This window comes from Poecilia mexicana, unplaced genomic scaffold (assembly GCF_051168715.1).
Source record: "Poecilia mexicana isolate PSO_F unplaced genomic scaffold, ASM5116871v1 scaffold_2, whole genome shotgun sequence".
NCBI lineage: Eukaryota > Metazoa > Chordata > Actinopteri > Cyprinodontiformes > Poeciliidae > Poecilia > Poecilia mexicana.
In genome coordinates, this window is record NW_028263371.1 from 673,474 (window position 1) to 700,290 (window position 26,817).

The 26,817-nt window shown below is 37.5% G+C and overlaps 1 protein-coding gene across 1 annotated transcript in view; it reads right to left on the bottom strand.

Moving 5' to 3' along the window:
• LOC106908208 (noelin-2-like) overlaps positions 1-26,817 on the bottom strand; it is a 39,201-nt gene that overhangs the window by 5,465 nt on the left and 6,919 nt on the right. Inside the window, exons 2-5 of the mRNA XM_014974243.2 lie at positions 22,157-22,306; positions 17,020-17,175; positions 9,652-9,871; positions 8,508-8,614 (exon numbers count right to left, since the gene is read on the bottom strand). Coding sequence (XP_014829729.1) covers positions 8,508-8,614; positions 9,652-9,871; positions 17,020-17,175; positions 22,157-22,306 — 633 coding nt within the window. The remainder of the gene's footprint in view (positions 1-8,507; positions 8,615-9,651; positions 9,872-17,019; positions 17,176-22,156; positions 22,307-26,817) is intronic.

Genomic DNA, 26,817 nt, shown 5'->3' on the forward strand with positions numbered 1-26,817 from the left:
AATTAGCAAGTAAAATAAGGGCAAACTGTGGTAATATTACAATCAAATGTAATGCAATGTTGACTCCACCTAACAATTAGGACAGGTTATGTCTATTAAAAGTCAGCAGGCTCCCCACCCTGCTTGGAAGGTCAGCCTCTGCGTATTGAGATGCTTTTAGATAATGCACAAAATATAATAAGATTCCAGCAATAGCTTTTTTTCCCCTGAATACTAAAACCGGCAAGCACTGCCTTCAGCATTAACGGCATCATTAGCCAACACAATTTCTATGTTTTAAAAGTTTCATTTCAGAAATACATTTTCACAATTTCTTTGGGCCGCAGCCAGTTGAAATAAATAAAAAAAAGAACATAACACCACAAAGTTGCCATTATGAAAGATGCGTTCCTTCAAAATGGGCCATCATTACAAGTCAGTAAGCTGGAGGTCGCCTGTGATAAATGAGATATCTGTTTGTGTTTGTTTCTGTCTGGTAAGTAATTGCCATTTATTTTCCATGATGGTCTGAAACTAATGGGGACCCTTAAACAATATTTTGCTGCTCCTGGTCCAGTGTACCACAGTGATATGATTAATAAGAAAAGACATTATTACAACTTCCGAATAAAGCTTGTCTTGTTGAAGCCTCAGAAAAATGATTAATGTAGACAGCGACTTACAAATGTGTCTGTTTGTTCTCATTTTGTCACATTACAGCCACAAACTTCAATGGATTGGATCAGGATTTTATGCAACAGACATTAAATCTATGTCGATCAAAGAAGTGCATAAATTAAAGTTTGAGCAAAAGGACATGTGGTGGTGACTGTTTTCACAAATAAACATCAGAAATTAATGGGGTGTATTGTCATTCTACCCCACTTAACATAACACCCCCCAGCAAAATACAGAGGAATTTATTTGTAAATAGACAGCCTATATGTAATTTAATCTCAGTATAAAGGTCAAGATTTATATTAGTCATCAGGCACCACATAACTTTGACTTTTGGTGATGTGACATTTTAGAGACTGCAAACCATTTGAGATTGTAGTAAAGTTTAAATTTTCCAGCAGTACACAATCTTGGTGAAACATCTAGATCCCTTCTTCCTCAAAATTTTCATCTTAATCCATCAACAACAACAACAAAAATCTCAAAAAAATAAAAATCAATTTGAAAAAATTAATCTGGTGGTTGGTGCATCACATAAAATACTGGTCAAAAAGGTTTATGGTTTTAAAGAGATAAATGTAACAGCTTATGAACATATGTGACAAATAAATTCTCCCATATCCAAGTAGAGAAGATTGGCTTTCATCTCATCTAATTTCTCTAATTAGGTTGACCAAAATTCATGTTACGGTCGGTTAGAAAGTAAAACCAAATAATCTGAATGCAATCAAAAATGGGGTAAAGATATTCATAAGAAGAAAATAATGATAGGAGAGGAGTGTGAAGAGGCAACAAATGGAAGAAAAAATAACCTTCCACAGTGTGGAAAATGAATTAACCAGAGAAGAATCAGAGGTGAAACAGATGAAGGAGAGGAGACCAAACACAGAGCGATAGAAGTAAAGAGCATTGAGAGAAGAAACCATTGTAGGTGAAACAGATGCTCATTATTACAATTACAAAATGAGAAAAGTTCTGAGAACAGAAAATATTGAATGAGCTAAATTTTATGAGAAATAAATTCTCTTCTGCAGAGCTTTCACAAAACATGCTGAGAAGTTTTATTATTTTTGATTTACAGTGTTCAACATTCAAGTTGAATCAGGGACTTTAAGACAAGGACAGTGATAAATTATTATACCGATTTATTTTGGGGGGGGGTTGAATATTTCACATTCTAATTGAAATTCACTTTGGAAAGATAATGAAAAGAACTGACTGCCTTCTCTTATTCTACTGTCAGCGATCTGTTGCCTCCCTCCTTTTGAATTTCATTTTGAACAAAAATTCAAAGGAAGGAAAACTCTTTGTTTCCTGTAATCATCTCATATGTGAATGCACAATTTAATTTCATACAAACAACTTAAAAAGCTAAGTTTGAGAATAGGAAAGTTAGTTGTGAATACATTATTCACATGTTGAAATATTCCAGCACGTTTTCTTAAAAGGATACTTGATTAGTTGTAACAATAGACTTGAAGAAATGTTTATTTTACATTAAAACAATACAGTATTGTTGTAGGTCGTTTAGTTTATAAATTTTAATAAAACATTGTCGCACCATGTCACCATGTTGTTCACGCTGCAATGCATCCTGGGTAAATAATGTCTAAACAATGATGAGTAATGCCATAAAGCCTTTTCAAATTGAACTGGAGTGCATTGAAATTGGTTAGAAATTGGTTAGAATCTTCTAATTTGAAGATGAAGAGGACCAAATGGAGGAAGAGGACTGAGTTGGCCGTAGGAGCTGGTGTTTTCCTGCTGCTACCTTTAGCTTCATAAATGAAACAAAGAATGACTGGTCAGGTGATCCAGTAAGTACTTCTAATGCTCTGTGTTCGGTCTTCCAGTCTGAACATAAATGGGATGACAGGAGTACCAAGGTACTACTGCAGAAGAGCGCTGTCTGATGTTTCTCTCTGCAGGTTTTAGGCAGATTGTGGATAAACACACTGCCTGCGAAAAACATCTGTTTGTGAAAAACAAATATTTTAAAATTCAGTTTCTAATTTGGTTCAACATAACAGCTCCTTTCATTGTTGTTTAAATTTGGTAGTGTTACTGGAATTTTACACATTTGCAAAGGTTGGTGTGTCTCTCTTTAATTGGATTGCCAAAGAGACTATTTGAAAGACAGATTCTCTTCTGGGTTGCATCTTTTTCTGCATTCAAAACAGGCACTATAAATTTGTGGAGTGTAACACCAGGCATATCAGTATGCATGCTACACAATTCACACCAGATATGTGAGAAAATTAAACTAGCAGATGCAATAAACATGTCTGAAATAAATCCATTACCTCAACAGCTTTCATCAAGTTCGGCAGGAGTCTTGTCAGCAATCATCAATTCAATTCAGGTGTAGAAAATTGGGATATAAGGGTATTAAAGTCTAAATTCCACTACTCTGTCCCCCAGTACAACATAATGGATATTCTTGGCTGCAGAAGGTGATTTTGACACTCACTGAACAGCATTCTCTTGTAGAAAAAACAAAAAGATCATCGGTGCAGAGATTGCTGAACTTTAAAGGAAGGCTTCTGAAGGCTGATGGCAAAGGGTTGTGGGTGTAGGCACAGTGACAGACATGCAGACATATTTAATGGATAGTCTAGTTTTTGGTGTGTATGTGATGCAACACAGGCTTTGTGTTTTAAATGGACACCAGAATTCAGTACAATACTGCTCTCTATATTTATATTGACCTTTTGCACACTCTTCAGAACTCTGACCACTCTGCCATGACAGACCACAAAACAACCAATGAGCTTCTATCAAAAAGCAGACATCTGTAGCTGAATATCACTTTTATTTACTTGATTTAACTTTACAAATGGCCATAGAGTTGCGCAAACAGGAAAGAATGCAAACCAAACTTGTCATTTTATTTAGTTGTAGTGATGAAAGATCCGGTGGCGACGGACAACAGCTATCAATCACAAGGATGTTAAGTAAGAAGATTAACATTCATATGCTTTTTTAGTAAATATGATTAGAAACATACCAAACATTGCATTATGAGGTTGATACACTTCTAACCATTAGTAACTATGGAGACAATGCCGCACTGTCATGTAGCCTAACATGTATGGAAAAAACTGGTTAGCATCTGGTCCTTTGTATGTTTTTTATGACATAGTGATATAAATGATGTGGTCTGAATTCAGGCAAAGTTGGCAGTTTGATCAACACATCATGATGGAAGTTTTCTAACCTAGTTATTTCAAACTTTTGTAAATATGAGCCACAACCAGGTACAACCAGCTTGACTCGAACAAGTCAAAGAAACGATACAGTGGCATCAACCATGGGTAAACTGGCATAAACAACTTGGGAGAACAGTTTCAATCTGTCCAATACGCCCGTCCCTCACTTCCAACATCCATCAATGATTAAGTTACATAGTTGCAAATGGTCAATAGTTCCAATTCACAAGAAATATAATTATGCTAAGACAACTTGTATGATCTAATGTATGTCAGAAAATTACTACTACATCAATCCTTCACAAAGACAGTCACAATCACAAAGACAGTTTCAGATTCAGTTACATACGTAACAGTTTCATTGTAAGGTAATGAACTCGAACTCTGTTTACAGTGTGGGCAAGTAAAAACCTATCGGTTTAAGGAAATCTCTGACTTAGTTTTTGGGCAGACCTGTGAAGACACTGTTGCAGTAATCAAGTCAACTAGTATCTCAGTCACTTAAACCTGTAGGATTAGCATGAACAGCTGTGAAACTTCAAGCAGACGGCAAAATATCTTCTCGCATGCAGCGCATAAATGTAGGGGACCGTAAATATACCTTTTTACCAAATGTTGTATCCAGATTGTCCGTTTCATCTAAGATACAGTATATATTAAAATCACTATATCAGTGACAGTTGGTATTTACTGCCCACCTTACCTCTCAGCCTTCAATCTTTTTGATATTTAAGGTTACCAGATGGAAAATGTAAAAAAAGCAATCTCAAAAGAATCAAACAAAATAAATACCATCTGTAAATGTCCATCATTTTCTTCAAGATAGAGTAGAATGAACCTTTATTAATCACAGTGGGGAAATTCACTTGTTGCAGCAGCTCAATAGGAAAACATACCCCACTGAATATAAAAATATCTAAAAAATATATACATGTAAACAGCTGTACATTAATCAAGTATCTACAGATGAAATACAATTTTAATTAAATAGAAACCTGAAAATCTCAGCAGGCCCAAATGATTTAAATCATTAAGTCATAATGACCTTTCTCCTAATCATCTTTGACCTCATTAGTTTTCATATTAATCTTTTATTGAATGTTTTCCTTAACCCTGCACTTCTGAGCAACCCTCTTCCAGCAAAGGTGCTTTTCCACTGGCAGGCAATTCAATATTTGGAAGCAATTCATTATTTGTCTACGTTCACTCTCTCCACTGCCTTTGCTAAAACTAGAGACAACCTACAATTCTAAAACAGAGCAATAAATCAACGTTCAAACTTCTCATTCTGTTTGCTGATTGATCCTTTAGAAAATCAACTGGAGACAATCCGAGTGAAGGGGAGAAAACCCAGACTGTGCTGGAAGGCTGCAGCCAGGCCACCTCTCCTCTCCAGTGTGTTTGCTCTCTTCCTTCATTTCTGCTCCCATCAACAGAGAAACCTTGACAGATCACGAAATGTCCACACTTTAGAAGATGCTCTCAAATACTGCGACAGATGTTGGCCTGCCTCAGAGAGTGAGAGTAAATCATGCAAACACACAAATATGCATTCATACTTTAAAGACCTAATAAAGATTTCATAAATGTCAAGCTGGGACCCTGTGCTGACTCTGTAGTCAAGGATACCAAAGAGTCTGTGAAATGGACATTTACTCATTTTGACTCACACATTGTGCATGTGTGTATGCAAGTGTGTGCAGACAGTGGGTTGGCAAAGCTAAAAGGAGTCCTAACACTTCAGATATGCAAATGCTGGGAAAACAATAATAAAATATTTGGAAGAGAAAATGCAGCTATAATACTGCTGTCCAGGTACAGTATAACTTGTAACAGCTTTCTCAACTTGATGACAACTGTTATAAAAGCTGCATTATGTTTATCACAAGCCACTAAGAGCATTTACATTATGTTTCTATTAGTTTTGATTTTCTGAGAGCACAGAAAATGCAGGTGATGTGATTTTTGTAAATGTGCAGCTAAGAAACTGCTGCATGGTAGTCCACTATTTTGCCATTCCAAATTATTAAATCATCCGTCTATGTGGCAACTGTTAAATAGATTATTGACTTTCAAAAAAGGGTATTGATTTCTAATTCAGTCAAAATTAATAAAGCTTCTGTTCTCTGATTGGCTGGTAGAAAATCTACTGGAGAAATCCAGCTCAATAGGAGAAAGCCCAGACTGAGCAGTGAAGGGAGTTGAGTTGTGTAGAAAGGCAATGACCAGGACGCCTCACCAACAAAACTCTTCAACAATCCATGGTCTTGAAGCATGCATATTCATACTCAATTATGAAATTTAGATCATTCTATGGATTATTTCATGCTTTATCTGTCACATATGTATGGTGTTGCTGTTTGAAAAATACGCAGTCATTGACTGGATGCAATCTGCTGGGTTTCCTTGAATAAAAACTTTCTAAACTAATTTGAATAATTAACTAGGACTTGATAACTGTGATTGATTCAAATGTTTTTTTTTCTAAAGTGCCTCAAGAGGACATTTATTGTGATTTCAAAGATAAAATGAAATGAATTTAAAAAATCCTAATGAATTAAATCTGGTTTCTTAATCATCATACTGTACTGTGCCATCAACACATAGCCATCAACACAAAAACAGTCTTAAAGATAGAAAAAAACTGTCAGCAGAAGTTGAGATCTTTTTATATTTTCATTGTGTTATATATAGAACACATACAAGCAGCAAATCCTGCATTTTTATAAGCTCTACTTGTTTTGTTTCCAGAATGCCACACTCTGAATGGAGAACATACATTATACATCAATAACCATCAAGATGGAAGATGAGGAAAGAAGATCCAAACAGACATCAGAAATGTGAAGGACCTTACACCAGTGAACTGGAGCTAAATGGGTCATGCAACTGGAATACTGATGCTTTGCATGGTTCCCTCCCATTACAGGGAAAGCTCACACAGCACGGGTCAGCGTGGCAATATAAATCACACCTGGCAACTGGGAGACAGTCGCCTTGACAACTAGCTAAATATGTGCTGCCTGAGCAGACTGTTTTGTTGTGTCTGTGTGTGCATACGGTAGAGGCGAATGAAGCTTGTAAAGAGTGAAAACAAAGTGCACAACAAAGTCATGTTGGAAATAAGACAGAGAAAATACATTAAGAAGAATGTCGAGTTTCCAACCATGTGGCCGTGGACATCGTCATTTACTATGATGCCAGCTTCTACAGACTTCTAAACCAGACCTAAAAATACTTTATCAAGGGCATCCATTTTTATTACTTTATGTATTTTTTATATGGCTTGAGAAAAAGCATCTAAGATTTCCTTTTCTTTTGACTGTGCCTACAGTAATTTTGTGCCCATAAAAACTTCAAGAGCATAAAGGGAACCCAGACATCCAGCTCACAATCCAACTCTTAGCAAGAAGGGATATACAGCTGAAGCCAGATATTTACTGTATGGAAAGCCACAACATTTTCTCCTCATTGTCTGACATTAAATCTGACAAAAGTTTTGTAGTTTAAGGTTAGATAGAAATTATATATTGAAAAACTGTCTGTTCACTAGTCTTCAGAGTAACAAGAGAACATTTTGTATAACTTTTTTAAAGTCTAATTCTTATATTCAGACATAAAAACATTTAATTAATTGTTTAGTTGCTTTTAAATGGTATGAATTAACCTACCAGAAGCCTTACATAGCATGGCATAATTATCTAGGCATTCCCAAACTGTTTAAAGGCAGACTGATCTTTATCTAAACATCATAAAAAATTAGCTGTCATTTTTCTAGAGTTTAACAAGTAAATATTTTTGCTCATCCTAACTGCTTGAAAAAAGAAAATATTTATTCTGATTTAAAGTTGGAAAACAGAATAATGCATATGTGTCTTTGTTTAGTGTATGTAAATATCTAGTTACAACTGTATACTTTCTGGCAGGAACATTTACAATCATATCTGAAACCTCACATTTTTGGTCATTAATGAAGACCATAGGACACAGAGTCTAAATGCAGTAAGAGCAGAAACTGTGATTTTTTTTTTTTAATCTCAGTTGCATCTTGGCCATGATAGACCAGAGTAGTTCCTGCCTTTCTGCAGACGACGGCCCAATCCATCACTCCTTCTCTCATAAACACACCAGAAAGCTGAACTCCTGTGTTTGACCACCAACCTGGACAAGAGATTCAACCTTTTAACATCTGAGATTACTGCCTGAGTTGGGCTCTGACTCCCATCCTGACTCAACTCAAGATGTTAATCAAATCACATCCCAATTTTGATCACTTTTAAAAATAAAAGATGAGAATATGGAGTTTCGAAACAATATAACCCGTTGTCCACGACCACATCTTTGGATTCTGTCAATTACCAGCACAAAGAGGACTGGTTACAACTGGAAAAGGCTTGACTTTGTGCCAAGAATGCAGCATTTACTTTCCTTATACAAGAAATAGCTCATCTAGAACTCCCTGAACTACAGTAAACCCCCAAAGTATAGAGACCCTACAATGGTCAATGTTTTCCTTTTCTACATCCTTAAATATCTTCATGCCAGTTAATCTCTAAATTCTTTAAAAATGATTGCGTTTTTGTTTCTAAATATCATTCAGTCTTTTTTGTAACAGTTGATCTTTGGACTTCATGCACCTACCCTGCTGTCAGAGCTGGGAATCATGGCGTCAGTCATCCAGGAGCCAAAGCGAGACCCTGACGATTTCACAGTGATCGGGTTGCTAACTGCAGTCAGGCGACCACAACCTGAAACATCCCAGAAAATTTTTATCATATTTTTTACAAAAAAGACAAATGAATGAAATGAAAGGTCTCAGTTAATTCATAAGGAGTCATCAACTGTTAATTTATCACCCTTTTTATAAAATCTTTCTCAAAAATAAATATTGTTTCTGAGGAATTTATATGTGCTTCTGATATATAATTGTACTGCAGTGTTAATAAGCTAAACAAAACCGTAACCTTAAAGTGGCACCAAACTCTTATCTGAAATTTGCCCCAACTTTTTTCCTTCTCCAAACAGAATCCCTGAATAACTTGTTTCTGTCTTGACAAACTGTCTTTCAAAGGTCGTGATGTACTTTAAAGTATTTTCCAGGCACGTAGTGTCTTTTATTAGCAGAATAAAGTAAATATGTTAGCTTCACATGTTATGAAAAAGATGTATATCCAATACAACTTAAGAAATTTGACTTTGCAATTTAACATCTTGAAATTGGCCTCTTGCGAGCTGGAACTCTATATTTACTCTACAGCCTGGAGTGCAAGAAAGGGAAGGAGCACAAATCTCCAAATGTCAAACTGATCTTTTAAGACTACATCACATTTTGTTGCTAATTAATTTCTTTTTATTTAATGGTGCTGTCATTTCCTCTCTGAAGCAATGAGAAAGTTATGCTGTACCAAAAAAGGACCTCTCAGCATAACTGTGATTTATGTTAGCTCTAAGATTAAACATGTTGGTCATTTTCTGTGAGATGATCCTTTTGTGGACATTTTTAAAAAATCAACTCTTAACTGATGTAATAACGGCTGAAATGTGATGTTTTTTTATATACCTTTATTTGTTCTGTTCACCTCTTGGATCTTTTGTTATAGTCAGCCTTTTATTCCTTTTCCATTTACTCTGTGTTGTGTTTTTAAATTAAATGTCACAAAATTCTCAGGCAATCAGTAAATGCATAGCCGTCCTAACTGCCATTACTCTCCTGCCAAATTAGAAAATTCAAGCCCTGGGAGTCAGCCCCAGCAACACATTTTTTTTCTGACCCTTTAACACGTACCCAGTTTGTTCATGCAGCTGTGCAGCCTGGTCTCCAGCAGTAACACCCGTTGCTGAAGTTCTTCATAGTCGTATGCTCCAACCTCCTCCTGAATGGCTGTCAGGATGATCGATAGGTTGAGCAGCTCCATTCGCAAAGTGGCCAGCATCTGCAAGTCCAATCTGTACTGCTCCACCACCGACAACAGGGGCCGCAGCTGAGACATCTGGCCCTTTAACTCCTGGTGGTGCACAAGAGATGGAAAATGGGACAGGTTACAGGAACTGAGCAGCAGAGGGGCATAACTTAGCAACTGACCTGCAGAGTCCATGCCTGAAAGTGACAAAACAGGAAGTTCAAGGTGAAAAAAGTGGCATTTGCAGTACTCTTGTTATCAGCTAACATGCTTGTTATTTTTCGCTGAGAAGCGTAAACAGTAAGAGGGTGTAGAGAACGGTGGATATCCAAGGCTCAGACATGTCCTGCAGGCATTTTCCTCTCATCGCACCAAACCGAAATGTTCTGTGTCCTGTTCATTTATATCAGTCATCTCTGCATCATCACTGTCCAGAAAACAGCAGCTCATCTTTTAGATGGTGTAAAAGAACCATGGAGTGATTAATTCTGGATTCTTCATGCAGAAGAAAGCTGAAAGTGAACCCACAGCTTTTAGATTGCAAAATGATTGATCTTCCCATGTAGCCAAAGTGTGACACACTGGTAAAGGCATTTTGCATCACTAAGGCACAAAGTCCAATAGTTTTATAAAAATTATATATATATATATATATATATATATATATATATATATATATATATATATATATATATATATATATATATATATATATAGCCAAAAAAGCACAACAGCCCTTAAAACCCAATTAAAACAGTCACATTAGCAGCTGTTTCCATACCTCTTCATTTGAATGTGATGTGAGATGAAAAGTGTGTTTTTTTTCCCTAATCACTGTCTCTCAGTTTAACACTCATCCTCTCACAGACTCAGATTATTATGTGGTCAGAATGTAAACAGTAATTAGCTGCCTGGCATTTCCATCTTTTAAACTTCATCTTCCCAATGAGAAAACCCGCTGACTTAATAATCCATCCATCCATTTGTTGAAGCTCAGTCCTGCCCAGATTCTCAGTGTCAGCTCATCTTAATAGAGACACAGAGAATAATAACATATTTGATTGTTTGAATGATTTTATACTTCAAGGGCCCTGACCCAGAAATTGTTTGACTCTAGCCTGTTCATCTCCTTCATGTGCAACTCCGCTCAAAATATCTCACTTACAGCAGATCCAAGAGTTCAGAGTTTGTTTTTCATGGAGCAACATTGTTTTATGCTGGCAGCGCCTCTGTAGAGTCAAAAGATGTTAGTTGTAAAATGTATTTAATTTTAATCTGTATTTTGCCAGTTAATATGTTTATTTTGCATCAACTTAAAGTAGCCAATAAATGGAAACATTATAAAATGATTACTTACATCTTTGTGTTTTAGCTCTTAAGATGGTGATGAGGATTTCAGTGCTACAATGAATAAATAAGCTTTTGAAGGTTTTAAAGCTAAAAAAATCATCAGTAAGTTTCATCTTTGTTTGGAGAAGCATGATGCAGTTTCAATTACGATCAAACTTGGAATATAAGCTTCTAGTTTGTGTTTTATTTGTCTCTACATCTGACTCCAGAGGAGTCGGTGCCTCAGTGATGAACCTCGTCACTAATCACAAAAATAAGCAGCAGAAGTTCAGTTAGAAATTTTGTGATGCTTGGCTAAAACCTCTTTACTTTCACAAATGTGTTTAGTTGAGCAAAATATTTTTTCCTCTCTTCTGTTATTCATGACCTTATTTTACACACATTTAACTGCTGAGACACTGTGAGTCATGTTTTTTCTGCTTCCATATTAAGACCTTTTAGCTCTCCTTGGAGATGAGCTAAAACTAAAAGAAGAAAATCTGAGGATGGGGAAAAAAAAATCACATTACCAAATGCAAAGCACCCCAGAACATGCTGGAGGGAATACACGTTCCATCTGGCCCGGGAACACTTCAAAATCCCACAGAAGGAGATGGAAAATGTACCGGAAAAGAATATGCAGGGGCTGGACTACAGTTTGCTCTGACCCAGATAAAAAGCATAAAGCTTTGTGATTTAAATTTTATAATTCACAGCAGATAAATCAGGAACCAGAATGAAAACTGACTTTAGTCTACAAACAGCTTAATGAACATCAGTGTTGGTATAAATTATATATAGGAAGTAACTGTGTGTTACTGCAGAAGGATAAAGGGTTTTTATTATGCAGATGCCTGTTTGTCTTTAAATTGCTGCACAACAATTAGCTGTGTGGAGAAAGGATTCTGAGTTCATATTCAAAAGAAAAGGGAGTTTAAAAGACGTTTCAGTGGGAAGACAAAGGCGTCATTATCCTGTCAGAACAGCAAAACTCCCACACACAAATAAACACAGCAACAAATCAAGGAAGGACATTTACTAATCAGTCCATGTCCTGCCCTGCCATTGTGGGAACAGTTATGCTCACTGTTTTCCTCCACTTTATCATGTTTAAAATATTTTCAGCACAATTTCTGTCATGTCATTCATTGCCTTTCAAATGGAGTGGAATCAAGTGGAAGGTGGTGAGGGGACCTGTTTGACCTTTCATGACCTCTAAAAACATTTCTTAATATCTTTAAAATGATAGTGGCACAAAAGAAAATGTTTTTCTGCACCAGCACAGATGTTTGACACCATTTTTATCTGATTGAATGACCGGGGGGCTACGTTCACTCAGAGATGCCAAAACAAAGTAATGTGTGAAGTAACGGTGTGTTACAGACCCCCTGGCTTTTAGATTATGCTTGGCAAGAGATGAAAGGCAAACTTTATTAATATGCAACTCTAGCACATTAATACAGCTTAAACCAATCCGTTCTCGATGGAAGAATGGATTGTTCCGTTAAGTAACAATTCAAATATAGTAAAAACCCTTAATCTTATTTTTCATTCCGTTTCTGCATTCTATTTTCCTTCTGTTTATCGCTCTGACCTCCAGCTCTTCAATCACTTCCTCTGTGGTGTCTAAATACTGTTTAGTTATTGATAAACCTACTGTAGTCGGGCATAAATATTCAGACATTCTGCCACATGGTGCGAAGGCAAAAAGTTTATGACTGTGAACCCTCCTCACCCCCAGGAGCATCAAGCACATATGCATATGCACACAAACACACAACCACAGACATACTGCATAAAGTAACCAAGAACAGACCCCCTGGTTTTTAGATGATGCTTGGCAAGAGATGAAAGGCAAATGGATTTAGGGGAAGGCAGCAATAAGCTATATTTGGAGAATTAAGGACGAGTTGTGTGTCTGTTTGTGTGTTACTCCTGCTGTGGGGATTTAACTTTGTTTATATAATCATTATGTAGGTCTTGCTTCCTGCTTGGAGATAAAGTTTAAAGACCTGTGATGCAAATTATCACAATTCTGAGGATGAACATGCTCCAGTGACAAACCATCGTTAAATAGGCTATATTATGTAAAATTGATTTTTTTGAGCTTCACAACAAGTGATAATATTGTGCTCTCACCAAAAACACACCTAGAGTGCTGCCTGGATTCTTTCATGCATGTTTGAGAAATCCTTGAATCTCCCCTATAAGCGTTCGTATTACAGAGCTCCCCTTCCCTGAGACTCCCCCACTCGGCTCCTTCAGACAAGCAGCAAAAGTGATTAGCAAACAAAATGAACATCTGCTGAGCTCATCAAACTAATTTTATGTGAAATGCTGATAAAACTTTGTTAAATGCTTAATAGAGGAATCTTGTTGTGATTACATACTGAAGGCGGCGTTTCCCAAAGAAAAAGCTTCTTAAAGAGACAGAGGCCCAATTCCAAGGTGTTAGATAGCAAAGTTGAATTACTGGCAAGTCATGTTTCAAATATATACAAGAATTGTATAAAAACTTAAGGTAACAGTTATTTGATTGTATTTTAAAATGGGCCTACCTTCCTGGAAAATATATAACAAATAAAATATTTTTGATTGCATGATATCAGTAACATGTTTTTTGAGGAATATCTGGGATATGAAATGATGAACACTTTTCATTTACAAAGAAATTAACCAAGAAATCATTACTGATATACATTTGTTATAAAAGTATTACTGATTGCACTTTAAAAATTAGGTAACTTTATGTTATTAAAGGTAAAGTTTAAACAGTAATGATTTCATGGTTAATGTCAAGTTGTCATAACAAAGACATTTTGAATAATGTCAACTTTGTATTAAAAGTGTCATAATTTACCGAATGACGCTTTACGACAACAGTCATTAATATTCATGAAGACTTATTGATGTTCATGACAGGTGTTATGTCATGTTTATGACAGTGTCATGTCAGTCTTATTCAACCCCCTTCAAATAAAGTGTTACCCACTGTTGTGTATTGTATTGTAGATACTTGCTGTAATTTCTGACATATTTGTGATTAGTGTAAATTTGACTCATAACTTTAAAAGTTTAGCTAATTGGAATGTTTTATGTTTTTGTAATAATGCAAATGATATTTTTGGTTTCTTCTTTAACATTATATGCATTATGTAATATAATGCATAGGAAATGAAATAGGTTGCATGATTTAGAGCTAGTGGGGGCTGCTACTGCAGAACCACTATGCTACAGTACTATTACTCTTTACGCATTCTGTGAATACTCCCTCGGGATCCAATAGTGAATGAGAAGATACAGTCATTTCCCCTCCTATGCCAGCAACTTCAGGCAATTGGCGTAAGGTGAGTGAATCTTCATCAGAGCAGACAGAGTGTCTTCAGTGTGTAGCATGAAATTAAGTAATCGTTATCTGCTGACCAAACCAAAAATAGTGGTGTCCTGCTTTTGCTACAGATCAAATTGTGGATGATACAGCAGGTTGAAAGAAAAGTGATGCTGGAGCTTTGTTTTCTAAAGCAAAACATGCAAAGCAAATATTCAGCAGGGGATAAAAATAAAGAAAATATTTATTCAGAAATTATAAAATCACATGCATAGTCATACACTGATATGCAGAGCAGTAAGCAACTTGTGGTTCTATGCTTTGCATATCAGCCTCTGTCAGGGGGAAGGTGGAAACAAACCCACCACACACAAATAGAAAGATGACTAATCTTCCCACTGAATCACCCACAATGTGTGGAGTGAGGCCTGAATTTTTTGTTCCTCTGGCAGATTCAGGTCTAATGTGAACTTTTAACTTTACCAGCATTCTTCTTATGAAGTCCTAACAATGTTTGTGAGAGACACATTCAGAGACCGGACTTCAGTCTGGGGAGGGAGCTAAAAAAGAATCAAGCTGATGGCAAGGAAGCCTTCCAACCTCAAAGACTAGAAGCTCATCATAAAAGAATTAAGTACAAGTTGAAACATGTAAAACATGACTTTGTATTGTTTTAATTTATCTTGAGACATCCTTCTCTTGATTCCAATCAGAAATAAATGTCTTGGTTGAATGAAAATGATTTAAAATCTAAATCTGCTAGGAAGTGTGAATAGTCTTGGGCTTAACTGTAAAACATGATCCGTTGGTATACTTATTCTTAGAGATCTGGTGCTCAGCACAAAGACAAGTAATTGAGCTGGAAAAACTAGGTTTATTTCCGCATGCATTTTTTAGATTGTTTGTTAGGTTTTTAGATACATAAAATATTTATGGTTTGTGATGAAAAGAGCTGACATCACCAGGATGAAGTCCGTATAGCTGTTTTACAATTCCTTACTAGTGTTCTCATTATCAGTATAAATAAATATGAGTATAATCTGATAGAACTCATCAAATATGGTTTGCAGCCAACAGATATTTTATTTAAAATGCTGTTATTTGGTTTATTTTTGACAAATGACTGTTACATTTTTAAGACTTCCTTTTCTTGAATATCATGTCTAAATCTTGAAATTCATCTGAATTAACCTGAAACAGCTTTAGCTCAGGTCAACATCTGTAGTTTTAAAATCAGATCAGAATGTCAGACAGCTGCTTCACAAAGTTAGGACAGTGGATAAAGGCGGGATTTGTCAGATATCCTGACTTAATTAAGCCTTGACTCTGTCATACAAAAGCAGCAATACATATGTTACCATGGCGATTTATCCTGCGCTGTTAGTCAGCCAGGATCAGTTAATGCTGTCTTTTTTGTTCAGTCAGCATTCACTGCAATCAGACACCAAAGGGTTCTGTCTGAGATTCTGTTTTATTATGTGTCTGTTTTGTTTTCTTTTGTGTTTCTTTTTGTTTTGTTTTTTACACACCACCCTGCATTAAAATGCTGCTGACTTATTATGGTATTCAGGAAGGTACTTTTATTATTTTAACATTACAATGTCAGAAAATGCCATTATTAATTTGAAAAAGACTCATATGAACCCTGTTACTGTTCTATTAGGTTTCTGAGCATATTCTAGTCTGACAGAAAGGCCTTTAATAGACCACTGCAGTGATGAGTGGATTAGAGAAATGACTGATAAAGGAACAAAGATATTGTAATCAAGTGAAGCCATATTAGTAGTAGCATACTTTACTGATTAATTTTAACTTAAAATCATTTTTACAATGTAAATTAACTTTAGTTTAGCATATAATTAAACAAATGCCCAGTTTAAGTCACAATATTTAAAAGTATTTATTTACATTTTAAAAACATAGCTTGTTAAGATACATGTCTGTTAAAATACATTTCATAAAATGTCTTGATTACCATTAAGCTGCCGTTGCACTGACAGTTAAGAAAATTGTCAAATAAAACAAAAGTATCACAACTCAAACAGGAACTGAACTATAGGTCAAACTAAAGGCGATACATTCAGGGACCCAACATGGTTCCCAGATACTGCAAAATGTTGTATTTAATCTTGACCTGTCATGTTTACTCTGTAGAAATATCGATAAAACGTGGAATGTTTTTGATGGCACAGGCGTTTCCCAGTGATATCATTACAGAAAATAACATAACTGAAAAGATCAACGAGTCCAAATTAAGAAGTTGAACATACGTATTTATATTTCTGTCAATAAAAGTAGGGCAAATATCAAGGGTAATCTTGTTAAATTGTGTTGCTCATCATGTAAATATAAACAGCATTTACATTTAAGATTTCTTCCATAGAGGGTTTTTTTTTTTTCCATGACAAATTTTGTCTCCCTGATAAAAGAGAGAGCAGGCAGGACGCTTGGGCTTGGCACGTGTAAAATCAATATTTTCACACCAAAAATTATGCATTCCCTGTAGCAACTGCTTTACTTTGCATGTACCTAAGAACCTGACTCTTTATGTGCAGTGCTTGTCTACTACTTGCTACTTGCATGTTTGTGTGTCTACCTGGAGGGTCTTAGAAGTTAGAGTGCGGGGACTGGCCACATACGTGTGTAAGTGACCATCAACTCCCCTCAGCAGCGGCTCAGAGTCTCGAACATACTGAAGGTCTCTTGATGTTCGCAGGTCCACCACCTCCATGGACTGACTCACATTCTGCACCTGATAGAGAAAGCATGAGCAAATGACATGTTAATATAATAAAATCATTTTTTAGTTCCTTCAAGATGACGCTAGAATTTTTTTATGGTTAGTTTAAGCTGATTAGTTGGCACCTTTGATGCAGTGAGCCAGAGTAGAACAAAAACCACAGGAATCCAGGAAATAACCAATAGCATAAAAGCTACGGGGATGTAAAGGGGAGAAAATGGGATTAGCCTGAAGAAAGCAGCAAGGAGGAACTGAGAATGAGCTGTACATGGACTGGGAAGCTTGATTACTGAACAAGAAACAGATGGCTGAGAAAGGGTTGCAGGTGAGAAGAGAGAGACAGTGGCATAACCTTGCAGAGGAAGATTTGCTCCTCAAAATTCATTACCAATCATAACTTCATTTTCCTGTTTGACCAAGACTTGATTTTTATAATTGTGTAACTAAATGTACCAGTGTTGTGGTACTCGAGATCGGTCTTGGTCTCGAGTCCGGTCTTAAGACCGTTTTCTGATGGTCTCGGTCTCGTCTCGGACTCGACCGCATTTGGTCTAGGTCTTGTCTCAGTCTCGGGCTCTGAGGAGTCGGCATTTTATTTCAAGACCAGTCGAGACCGCAGCTGTGAAAATATCACTAAACGTGCAGCATACTGTCCAGTTTATTTGTTAACATCTTTGTTTTCAGTGGATGCAAAACTCACCGATTAAAATCCAAGCAACTACGCGTTTCTCCCCCTCCCCTCCCCTCCCCACCTTTCACTCGCGCATGGCGCTACTCCCTCCTCCCTCCTCCCCACCTTTCACTCGCACGCGGCGCTCCAGGACATGCGCAGTGGTTTTCTCTCAGCGGCAGAAAATGTTTGTCTAATCGTCAGTAATATAATAGCGCTGCATAAATAGTAAGAAATCCGATGGCCAGAGCTAACTCAGCAGCGCTTCGTTTTCAGAGAAGATGGGGACAACGTCTAACTATTTTCGTCACTTAGAAAAGTAGCTCAAAGAAGGTAAGCTCCGTTAACGTGATGTTAGCAAAGCTAGCTGTACAGAGACACATAAGAATTTGTGATGAAAAAAAGTCACTCACTGCCTGAATTATTGTGCGGAGATGTTGACTGACTTGTCGCAAATATAGGACAACGCTATGTCCAAAAGTCTGCAATATAGTGATGTGACATTCAGAAACAGTCGATTCTTCTCCACGGCTCTTTATTTATTAGATAGGACTGGAGTGTCACTCACTGAGAGCCGTTCTATCAGATTACCATACACTGTCAGAATAGCATACGTGCAGTGAGTACCATGCCTGCGCATGCGCATTAAGAAGTCCGACCGTCAGAGGAGTTGTCAGTTCACCATATGCAACAAGTTATGACGAAAATAAGTCATTAAATTGTTTTCAATGATAACTATATAGATATACATGTGTTGTCATGGTTGCAAAGTGTATTTAAAGCAGGTCTGGCTGCAGCTGGAGTCAGCTACAACACACGCCCGTGTAAAACTCACTTAACCGCTAAGTCAGGATGCCATACAACTGTTAATAACAGATCTACGTCATGATTCTATGTTCCTAGCATACATGCAGTGAGTACCATGCATGCGCCTTAAGAAGTCCGACCGTCAGTGGAGTTGTCAGTTCAGCATATGCAACAAGTTATGACGAAAATAAGTCATTAAATTGTTTATAATATGACATAATATGATAACTAGATAGATATACATGCGTTGTCGTGGTTTCAAAGTGTATTTAAAGTAGGTCTGGCTGCAGCTGGATGCCATACAACTGTTAATAACCAAGTGTATGATGATCTACGTCATGATTCTATGTTGCTGATTAAATAAAATCATATGGTAATGACAGCGTATGCATGTCTGAGCTAAGCGTACGACTATCTGACAACGTATGCTGATCTGACAGAACACCATGAGTTTGTGTTAAGAGTATGACGATCTGACCTGACAGAACACCCGTTCTTTGTTCTAGTAATGCTCTGTGTACACTGCATCATTATTTAATTATGTATGTTGATATTTAAATTAACAAATGACTAAAACACAAGAACGAAAGAGCACGTAGAGCATGCACATTGCTCTTTGTTTTTGTTCAAAGTGGCAGCTGTAATGTCTGCCATGGTGTCAGACTACCTGGCTTCATGTACTGGGAGAGAGAGTGAAAACAGTCCCGATGAGCGCCTTCTGTTTGGTTACTTCTTGCTTGTTGCTCCTTGGTCAGTGTTCATGGTTGAGCGTTATTTACCGTCAGGGCATTGCCTCAATTGCTATGTTTAATGGTGCAACAGTGGTGGATTCTTATATGAGCAATATGGGCAAATTCCCAGGGTGTTATGTTTTTAGGGATGGCACGAGACCATCACACATTGTAACACAGAAATGGAATATTTAATATTGGTAAAATGTATTAAGTATTTAATATCTAGGTGTTTTTATGGGAATATGGATCTTTCAGATTATTTTGAGAAGCAATTTCGATCATATTTTACATTTTATTGTGTCATGTAGCGCGGGCCGCTGGTCTTGGTCTTGACTTGGTCTCGGACCCTAAAAGTCTTGGTCTTGTCTCGGTCTCGATACACTCTGGTCTTGGTCTTGTCTTGGTCTCGGGTTAGGTGGTCTTGAACACAACACTGAAATGTACACTATAAATATATAAAATCTGACAAGCTTGTATACATTTTTTTAGCCCCCAGAGCAAACACTTTGTTGAACCACCATGAGCTCTAAGCAGTTTGTGTCATTTATAACAGCCCTTTTGATTCAATTTAAAAGGAAATATGTCAATGCTTACATTCCCTTTAGGCTATAGTTTTTTCAGTATTTCAATTTGTGAAACTGTGTGCTGAGATGTATTTTTAATTTTTTTTGCATTTTCCATTAAAACAGAAGGCACAGAAAAACCCACAGTAGATTTTAAGATCTCACACTGTTTTTACACTCAAAGCAGTTTACAGTTCAGAATTTGATATTTATATTGTGCGTTTCTGTAAGTGGGTGATAAGGTAAGTTTCTGAAGGAGTGTGTCCTTAAATTCATTTTAACAGAGATCCTCATTAAGTGTGTGCTCCTCTCTCACAGAAACAAGCACTCCCACACTGCTGCTCATTAACAATCCTGAGATTCTAACAGATGCATCAAACCTCTTTTGATACTGAATGTTAAGGAAAAGGGAAAAAAAAAAAAAACATGCAATGACCCAGATTGTGAGTTGTGAATGCAGAAGTGATCAACAAACAAACAAACCCACCCACTCACTCATCTCCTCACTGTATCTGTGAGAGCCGCAGAGGCTGGAGAGGAGCAGACACACCACGGCATACAAACACACACGCAACTATTCCCACTCACAGCAGGATGTAGGTGTCACTTCCAGAGACACGCTGAGCTAATTAAGATTCATAAACACACAAGCTTCCTGACAGGAACGGTGTTGGGAGAGGAGTGGGGAAGCTGTCTCTGATTGTGTTCATCCTCTGCCGCCTCTCATTTCCCTCCCGTTCTGTGTGAAGACTGTATGCTCTCCAACACCAGCAGCAAATGAGGAAAAGCGCTGTAGTTGTTTTGTCGTTAACATTGCTTTGGTTCACTTTTGCTGTAGGGAAAATGCAGCACTCCTAAATCCTGATGTAAGATCCTCACAGCAGTGAATGCAGGGAGCAACGTTTGCTGGGCCGACGATGTTTAATAATTCATTGTTCCCAGTCACAAATCATTTTTATTTCTCTCTTGGGGTGCATATTGATGGAAATATACTTACATGGCCAGATTCACAGTCTTTATATGTATAGGTGCATGCACATTTACACAGAAAACATTGTTGGAATGCTCATTTTTTGTCCTAAAGTACTTAACAAATAGTTTATTTCACATCCATTGATCAGGGTTTTATTTTAATATTAAAATTTGCTGCAGGGTTTGGGGAATGATAGTCTTCAGAGAGATGACCAACCAATGTATAGTGCCTGAAAAAACAGCTCATACTCATAATTATTCACATTTTGTCATGATTCAACAAATATCACTGCACTTTAATTACCTGTTTGACCAAGACATGATTTTTAAAATCTTTTAATTATAGGTTATTACGTATGGGGTTGTCAGTGTCATGCTGTGCTGTTTTTCTGCAAGAGGAACTGAAGCACTTAATGAAATAGATGGCACAATGAGGAAAGAACATTACGTAGAAATATCAAAGCAACATCTAAAGACATCAGGCAGGACGTTAAACTTTTAAATGGTCTTCCAAATAGACAATTACTCTAAGCTTACACTGGGAATTTCAAAGTGGTTTAAAGACAACAAAGTCAGTGTTTTGGTGTGGCCATTACAAAGTCCTGATCTCAATCTTCCTGAGAATTGGTGAGCAGATCTGAAAAGGCGTGTTGGAGCGAATCAGCCGACAGACCTGGCTCAGCTGCACCAGTTCTGTTAGGCAGAACGGGCCAGAATTCAAAACTACTGTGGAAGGAAACCAACAATGTTATGGTTGCTTAAACATTGTTTAAATTGAGTTTTAAACAGTCATACAGTTTAAAGCTCAATTATCTCTGATAATAAGGAAATGCATGTGAACTTCTGAATTCAAAAAATGTTCTGTTTTCTGACACAAACAAATTGAACTCCAGCTGTAAATAGATGGACATGCCCTGAGCTTCACACTGCTGAGGTGAACAAATGCTTTATTTTCCACATATTTACTAGGGTTGAATTTGAAGATCTGCTGGCTTCCTGAGTAACTGACAGCATCTAAAGGACTCAAATAATAATGATCTGTCAGCGATGCCTGTTGAAGATCTGTCTGCATTCTTCTGTTCATTTTTCCATATGTGTCAAAGCAAAGAAGCCGATGGTGAATCTTTCATTTAAATGCAAGCCCCCTCCTCCTCCACACCTGCACCACTCTGCAACGCTGACCGCCAGCTGAAGCTTAGATGAACTCCAGAATTAGACAAACACAAACATATACCCAAAGTGCTCACCTGTTCAGTCAGCAGGCGTAGCTGTTGGTTCCGGGGGTCTCGTTTGCACAGGTTTCGAGCTGGGGCAACTACCGTGCACACACACCGGCCGTCCGGATCTGAGGCCGTGCTGTACACTTGCCAGCCTTCCTCTGAGCCAGGGTACAATCCCTGCACAAACACACGCACGCACACGCACACACACACACACACACACATGCACACACACACACACACGCACACACAAGCTCAGTGTAAATGAAGTCACTGTGCATGTCAGCTGTGCTTTCAAGAGTGCAATGGATAAACAAAACAGAAGAAAAGCCTTGGCTCTTATTTGTGAGCATGCAAAGGTTACTTTAGTTCAGGCTGATACATATTTCATATGTGTTCCGACCTTTTACACTGTCACTGATTTGAGTGTTTTAATTATTGAAATGTATCTAAAACTTCAATAACCACTGGTTGACTTTAAAGCCTTTCCTTGTTGGCATTGTCAGCAACATTCATGATCATTTAAAAAGGGCGTGGAATGTTGAGCTTTTTCCTTTTGCCTGAAACCATCTGCTTGCAACAAATAGTCTGAAAAAGCTCAGTTTGAGTTTGGGAGAAGATCTTGATTTGTCCCTCTGTGACTGGTGTCAGAGGTTGTTCCACATTGCCAGCAGTAAGTCAGGCTCAATTCCAGTCAGAGCTGGACTCCACCGCTGTTGCCCTTTGTCACAGATTCTGTTCATAACGTTTATGAACACAACTTTCAGGCGTAGTCAAGGTGACGAGGTGATCCGTTTTGGTGGCCTCAGAACAGTATCTCTGCTTTGTGGTCCTATTAGCTTCATCAGGTTATGATCTACAGCTTTGCTGAAGTGGCTTGCAGCCAAGAGTGAAGCAGAAATGAAAGATGAGGATTAGAGCCTCCTAATCTGAGTGTCTCTGACCTCTAGCGGGGCTCTTCATTGGAGAGTTCTCTCCTCCTGTTTCAGATTTACCTGCTGCAACAAGTATCTCATTTGCAACTCGTCAACCAAGAGCTCCATCCCAGAGATGTCAGGCCCCCTTTTCCCTGAGCCTTGATCTGCAGTGATCTTGTCTTGTCTGTATGGTGGTGTATAATGTTTTTTTTTTTTGTAAGTGAATAACTAAGAGAGTGTTGTGTTCTCAATGGAAGCCAATAGGGGTTCTTAAACCTTTTTCTCTTGTTTAGTAGTGGTCATTAATTTTTGTGCTACACCGAAGCCAGAAATGATCCTTTGCTTTCTTGGGACGGGGCTGTAATGCTGATGCCTCTCTCTGTTGCCTCAGTTAGTTTTACTCCTGTCCTTGACACACTTGGTCTGGTTGAATATATTTTTTCTGGGTACCATAGCAACAGACAAGCACTTAGCAAAATTGAGCTTCTCACAAGTGTTTTTTTGCTCTCCCTCTTCCTCCTGTGCACAATTAACCTTATACAAAATGTCATCAGGTTGGAGATGACCTAACTTTATTTTGTTGTAGTTATTGACTTTTTTAAGTTTCATGTCTATTTATAGGATCCTAAAGAGAATGCTATAAATATAAATCTTATATCATTGTGCTATCTTTGAAACTTTGAATCAATCACCTTTCTTATTCTTTACTGCTATGCCTTCTGTAAAGCTCAATTTACACAGTTCTAATTACATTTTCAAGATAGTTATTAATGTTTTCTGAGCCTGTTTGTGTTGCATTTCGTAGGGTCAAGTAAATGTCTTTCTCCAGATGAATCCACAAAGTTATCTTGCTTTTTACAGAGCCAGCAAATGTTGAATTAAATCATCAATGATTCCAATTGGATGTAAATTTCCCTTTTTTTGTGTATTTTTAAACCTTTTAGGCGCCACTGAAATGATGCTTACTGCTGAAACATGAGAGTGCCTGGGCTCTCTCTAATTGAGATTTCACCAGACTCTCAATTTGACCTACTTACTAACGTTTTAGAACAATGAAGAGGAACCGCTGAGCTCAATCTGATGTTCCCCAGCCTGTCACAGTGATTTGGCCGCAAAGCCTCTCTAAAAACACTGAAAAGAGAGTAGAGACACAGGAGGAAACTGGGGAAAATGGAAACTGATATGGACATAAAGGAGCATGGAGAGAAACTTCTGATCGGGCTTGATATGACAACCTGATGTTCTTATCACAGTGAGGTTTACAAAAGCAGGGGAGTATTTGTTCTGGAAGACGTGAACTAGACAGGAATTTAAACACTGCTTGTGCTTGTTGCATGATAGAAATAAAGAGGAGATGACATAATCAGACACTTCGAAGAGGCTCTAATGCTGTAGGGCAATGTAAGGAGTCCTGTGCATTAATACATGGTAGAACCAAACATTTTGACTTGTCTGCTTGTAACTTTGGCATAATTGAACTTGAACTGCAAAACTGCTTTGAGGAAAACCACTGGCAGATTCACAAAGCTGATTAGCCAGAAGTCATGATTTTGTTTAGCAGTTCCACAGCAAATACGTTGCTACGTTTTCTTCATAGCAAAGAAATTGTTACAGACAATAGAGAAAAATGAACAGACAAAAAGAATAGAAAGAATAGAAACATATCTATGCATTACCAGGAAAGAATAAATATTTTTTTATGCTCCTAGACACTCAAAGTGCACAAAAAATAATAGTGACGATAATGTTTGCTGCTCATCAGGTAGACTGAAGAATCATTCCAGGACCTGAACCTCTCTCTCACTGCTGCACTCTGTGCTCTCAGGTTCAACCAGCCATTATCATTCTACAAACAGACTTTTGTACTGGTATAATTTAATTTGCAAATCCTTGGCTTTCTACCAGGATATTTATCTTCCAAAATGTCACATAATCAAAGCATCTATGGTTCACAGTCCAGACCATTACTTTTAGTGTTCCCTCAGAATACACAGCTTGGCAAGGAGGATGGTGAATTCTATTCTGAACAGCTTGTGGGCTTCAGCATGTGGCCATGGCAGAATCCGGGATTTTATGCTGTTCTATTCATGTATCGAAACATTTACCAAGAGTAGGCTCTAAATCACACATCAACTATAGTTATCAACCTCAAGGAAAGCCATTTGGATTACATTGGAATCTGTAATGAACTCATAATAACCATTATCAACAGCTTACTATGTAAAGTTGTGCAAGTAAAACATACAACACCAGTGATCACACTACATGAAATTTAAAATATTTTGCCAATTCATTATTATTTTCATTATTATGACAATATTTATTTATCTGGATCCAAAACACTGTCCAGATACCCAGTCAACCCAGTCTTTCTCAAACTGTGGTCCCCAGATCAATGGTGGTCTGCAAGTAACATGAAGTGTGACTGGTAGTTAGCTTACCAAAAGATTGTGGTTAAAAATAATAATGGATCAATGGCATAAAATCCAACATGATTAACATTAGAAACATTTTGCACACAATAAACTATATATATATATATATATATATATATATATATATATATATATATATATATATATATATATATATATATATGTTCAGGCATGCTGAATAACATGCCTGAGTTGGGTGCAGACAGTTGTTCTGAAGACAGTCCCAGCTGGGGCTCATTTTGCGGCTGATCATAGACGCACATTCTGACCACAGTTTGCTGATGGCATCATTGCCTTTGGAGGAACTGTGGAAACCAAGTGATTTAAATCTGGGGTCTAGAAGTGTTGCTAGGGTCAACAAACTTTTTGACTCCAGATTGGAAGCAGTGTCTGTGACTCAATGCTTCAGGTGTTCATGTAGGTGTATGGCTGCCTGGGAGAGCAAGGTTGATGCATTACGCTCTAGTGCAAGATAGAGCATTTTCGTCGTTGGGATGACCTTGGACCCTGACACTCGCCTCTCTTCAGACAACTCCACTATATCTTGATAGAAAGGAGCAAGCACAAGAAGTGTTTCTCCTATGATGGTGTGGTCATCAGCTGTAAGTGGAGTCAAATCTGTTTTTAGAGAGGCCAGAGATACCCACACTGGTTCCTTCTCAACATGTAGCTTTGGCAGCATTTCATATGTGCTGTTCCAGCGTGTTGGCACCTCATTGAGTACTCTTTTGACTTGGGCCAAATTGTCAGCACCGTGACTTTGTGGAAAGTATTGCACTCCCAACACAGATATACATAACTGTAAATGTTCATGAATGTAGTGACAGGTAAGAGCCAAATAAGCCTCCATGTTCACAGATGTCTACTTTAGCCGTTATATTCACTCCCACAGCTTGCTGTACTTCCATTTTCAGTCATTCCCGTTCCTCCTCATAGTTTTTGGCCACCATTTATTTGATGGTCTGAAAAATTATACCAAGTCAAACCAAAAGCAAATCAATATATTTAAATTAAAGATTAAATAAATCATATACTCCTACTTTAGATAATTTCCGCACAAACCTTTCTGGTTGGCAAAACATATGGGGACTGGTTCAGGTCCCCCCTAAGGACTTGAACCAGTTCCTTGAACCCTTCACTCTCCACAATGCTGAGAGGCTGGCAATCCTTGACAATGAAATTCAGTAGAGCCTCATCCAGCATCTGCTTTCTCGAAGCTTGATGGTTAAAAATGAAGTAAACAATACATTTATATGAAATAATTTATTAAAAGCAACTGAGTAATTTGTAGAACGGCTGTATACCTGAGTTTATCCTTCATTCTCATGCCAGGCCC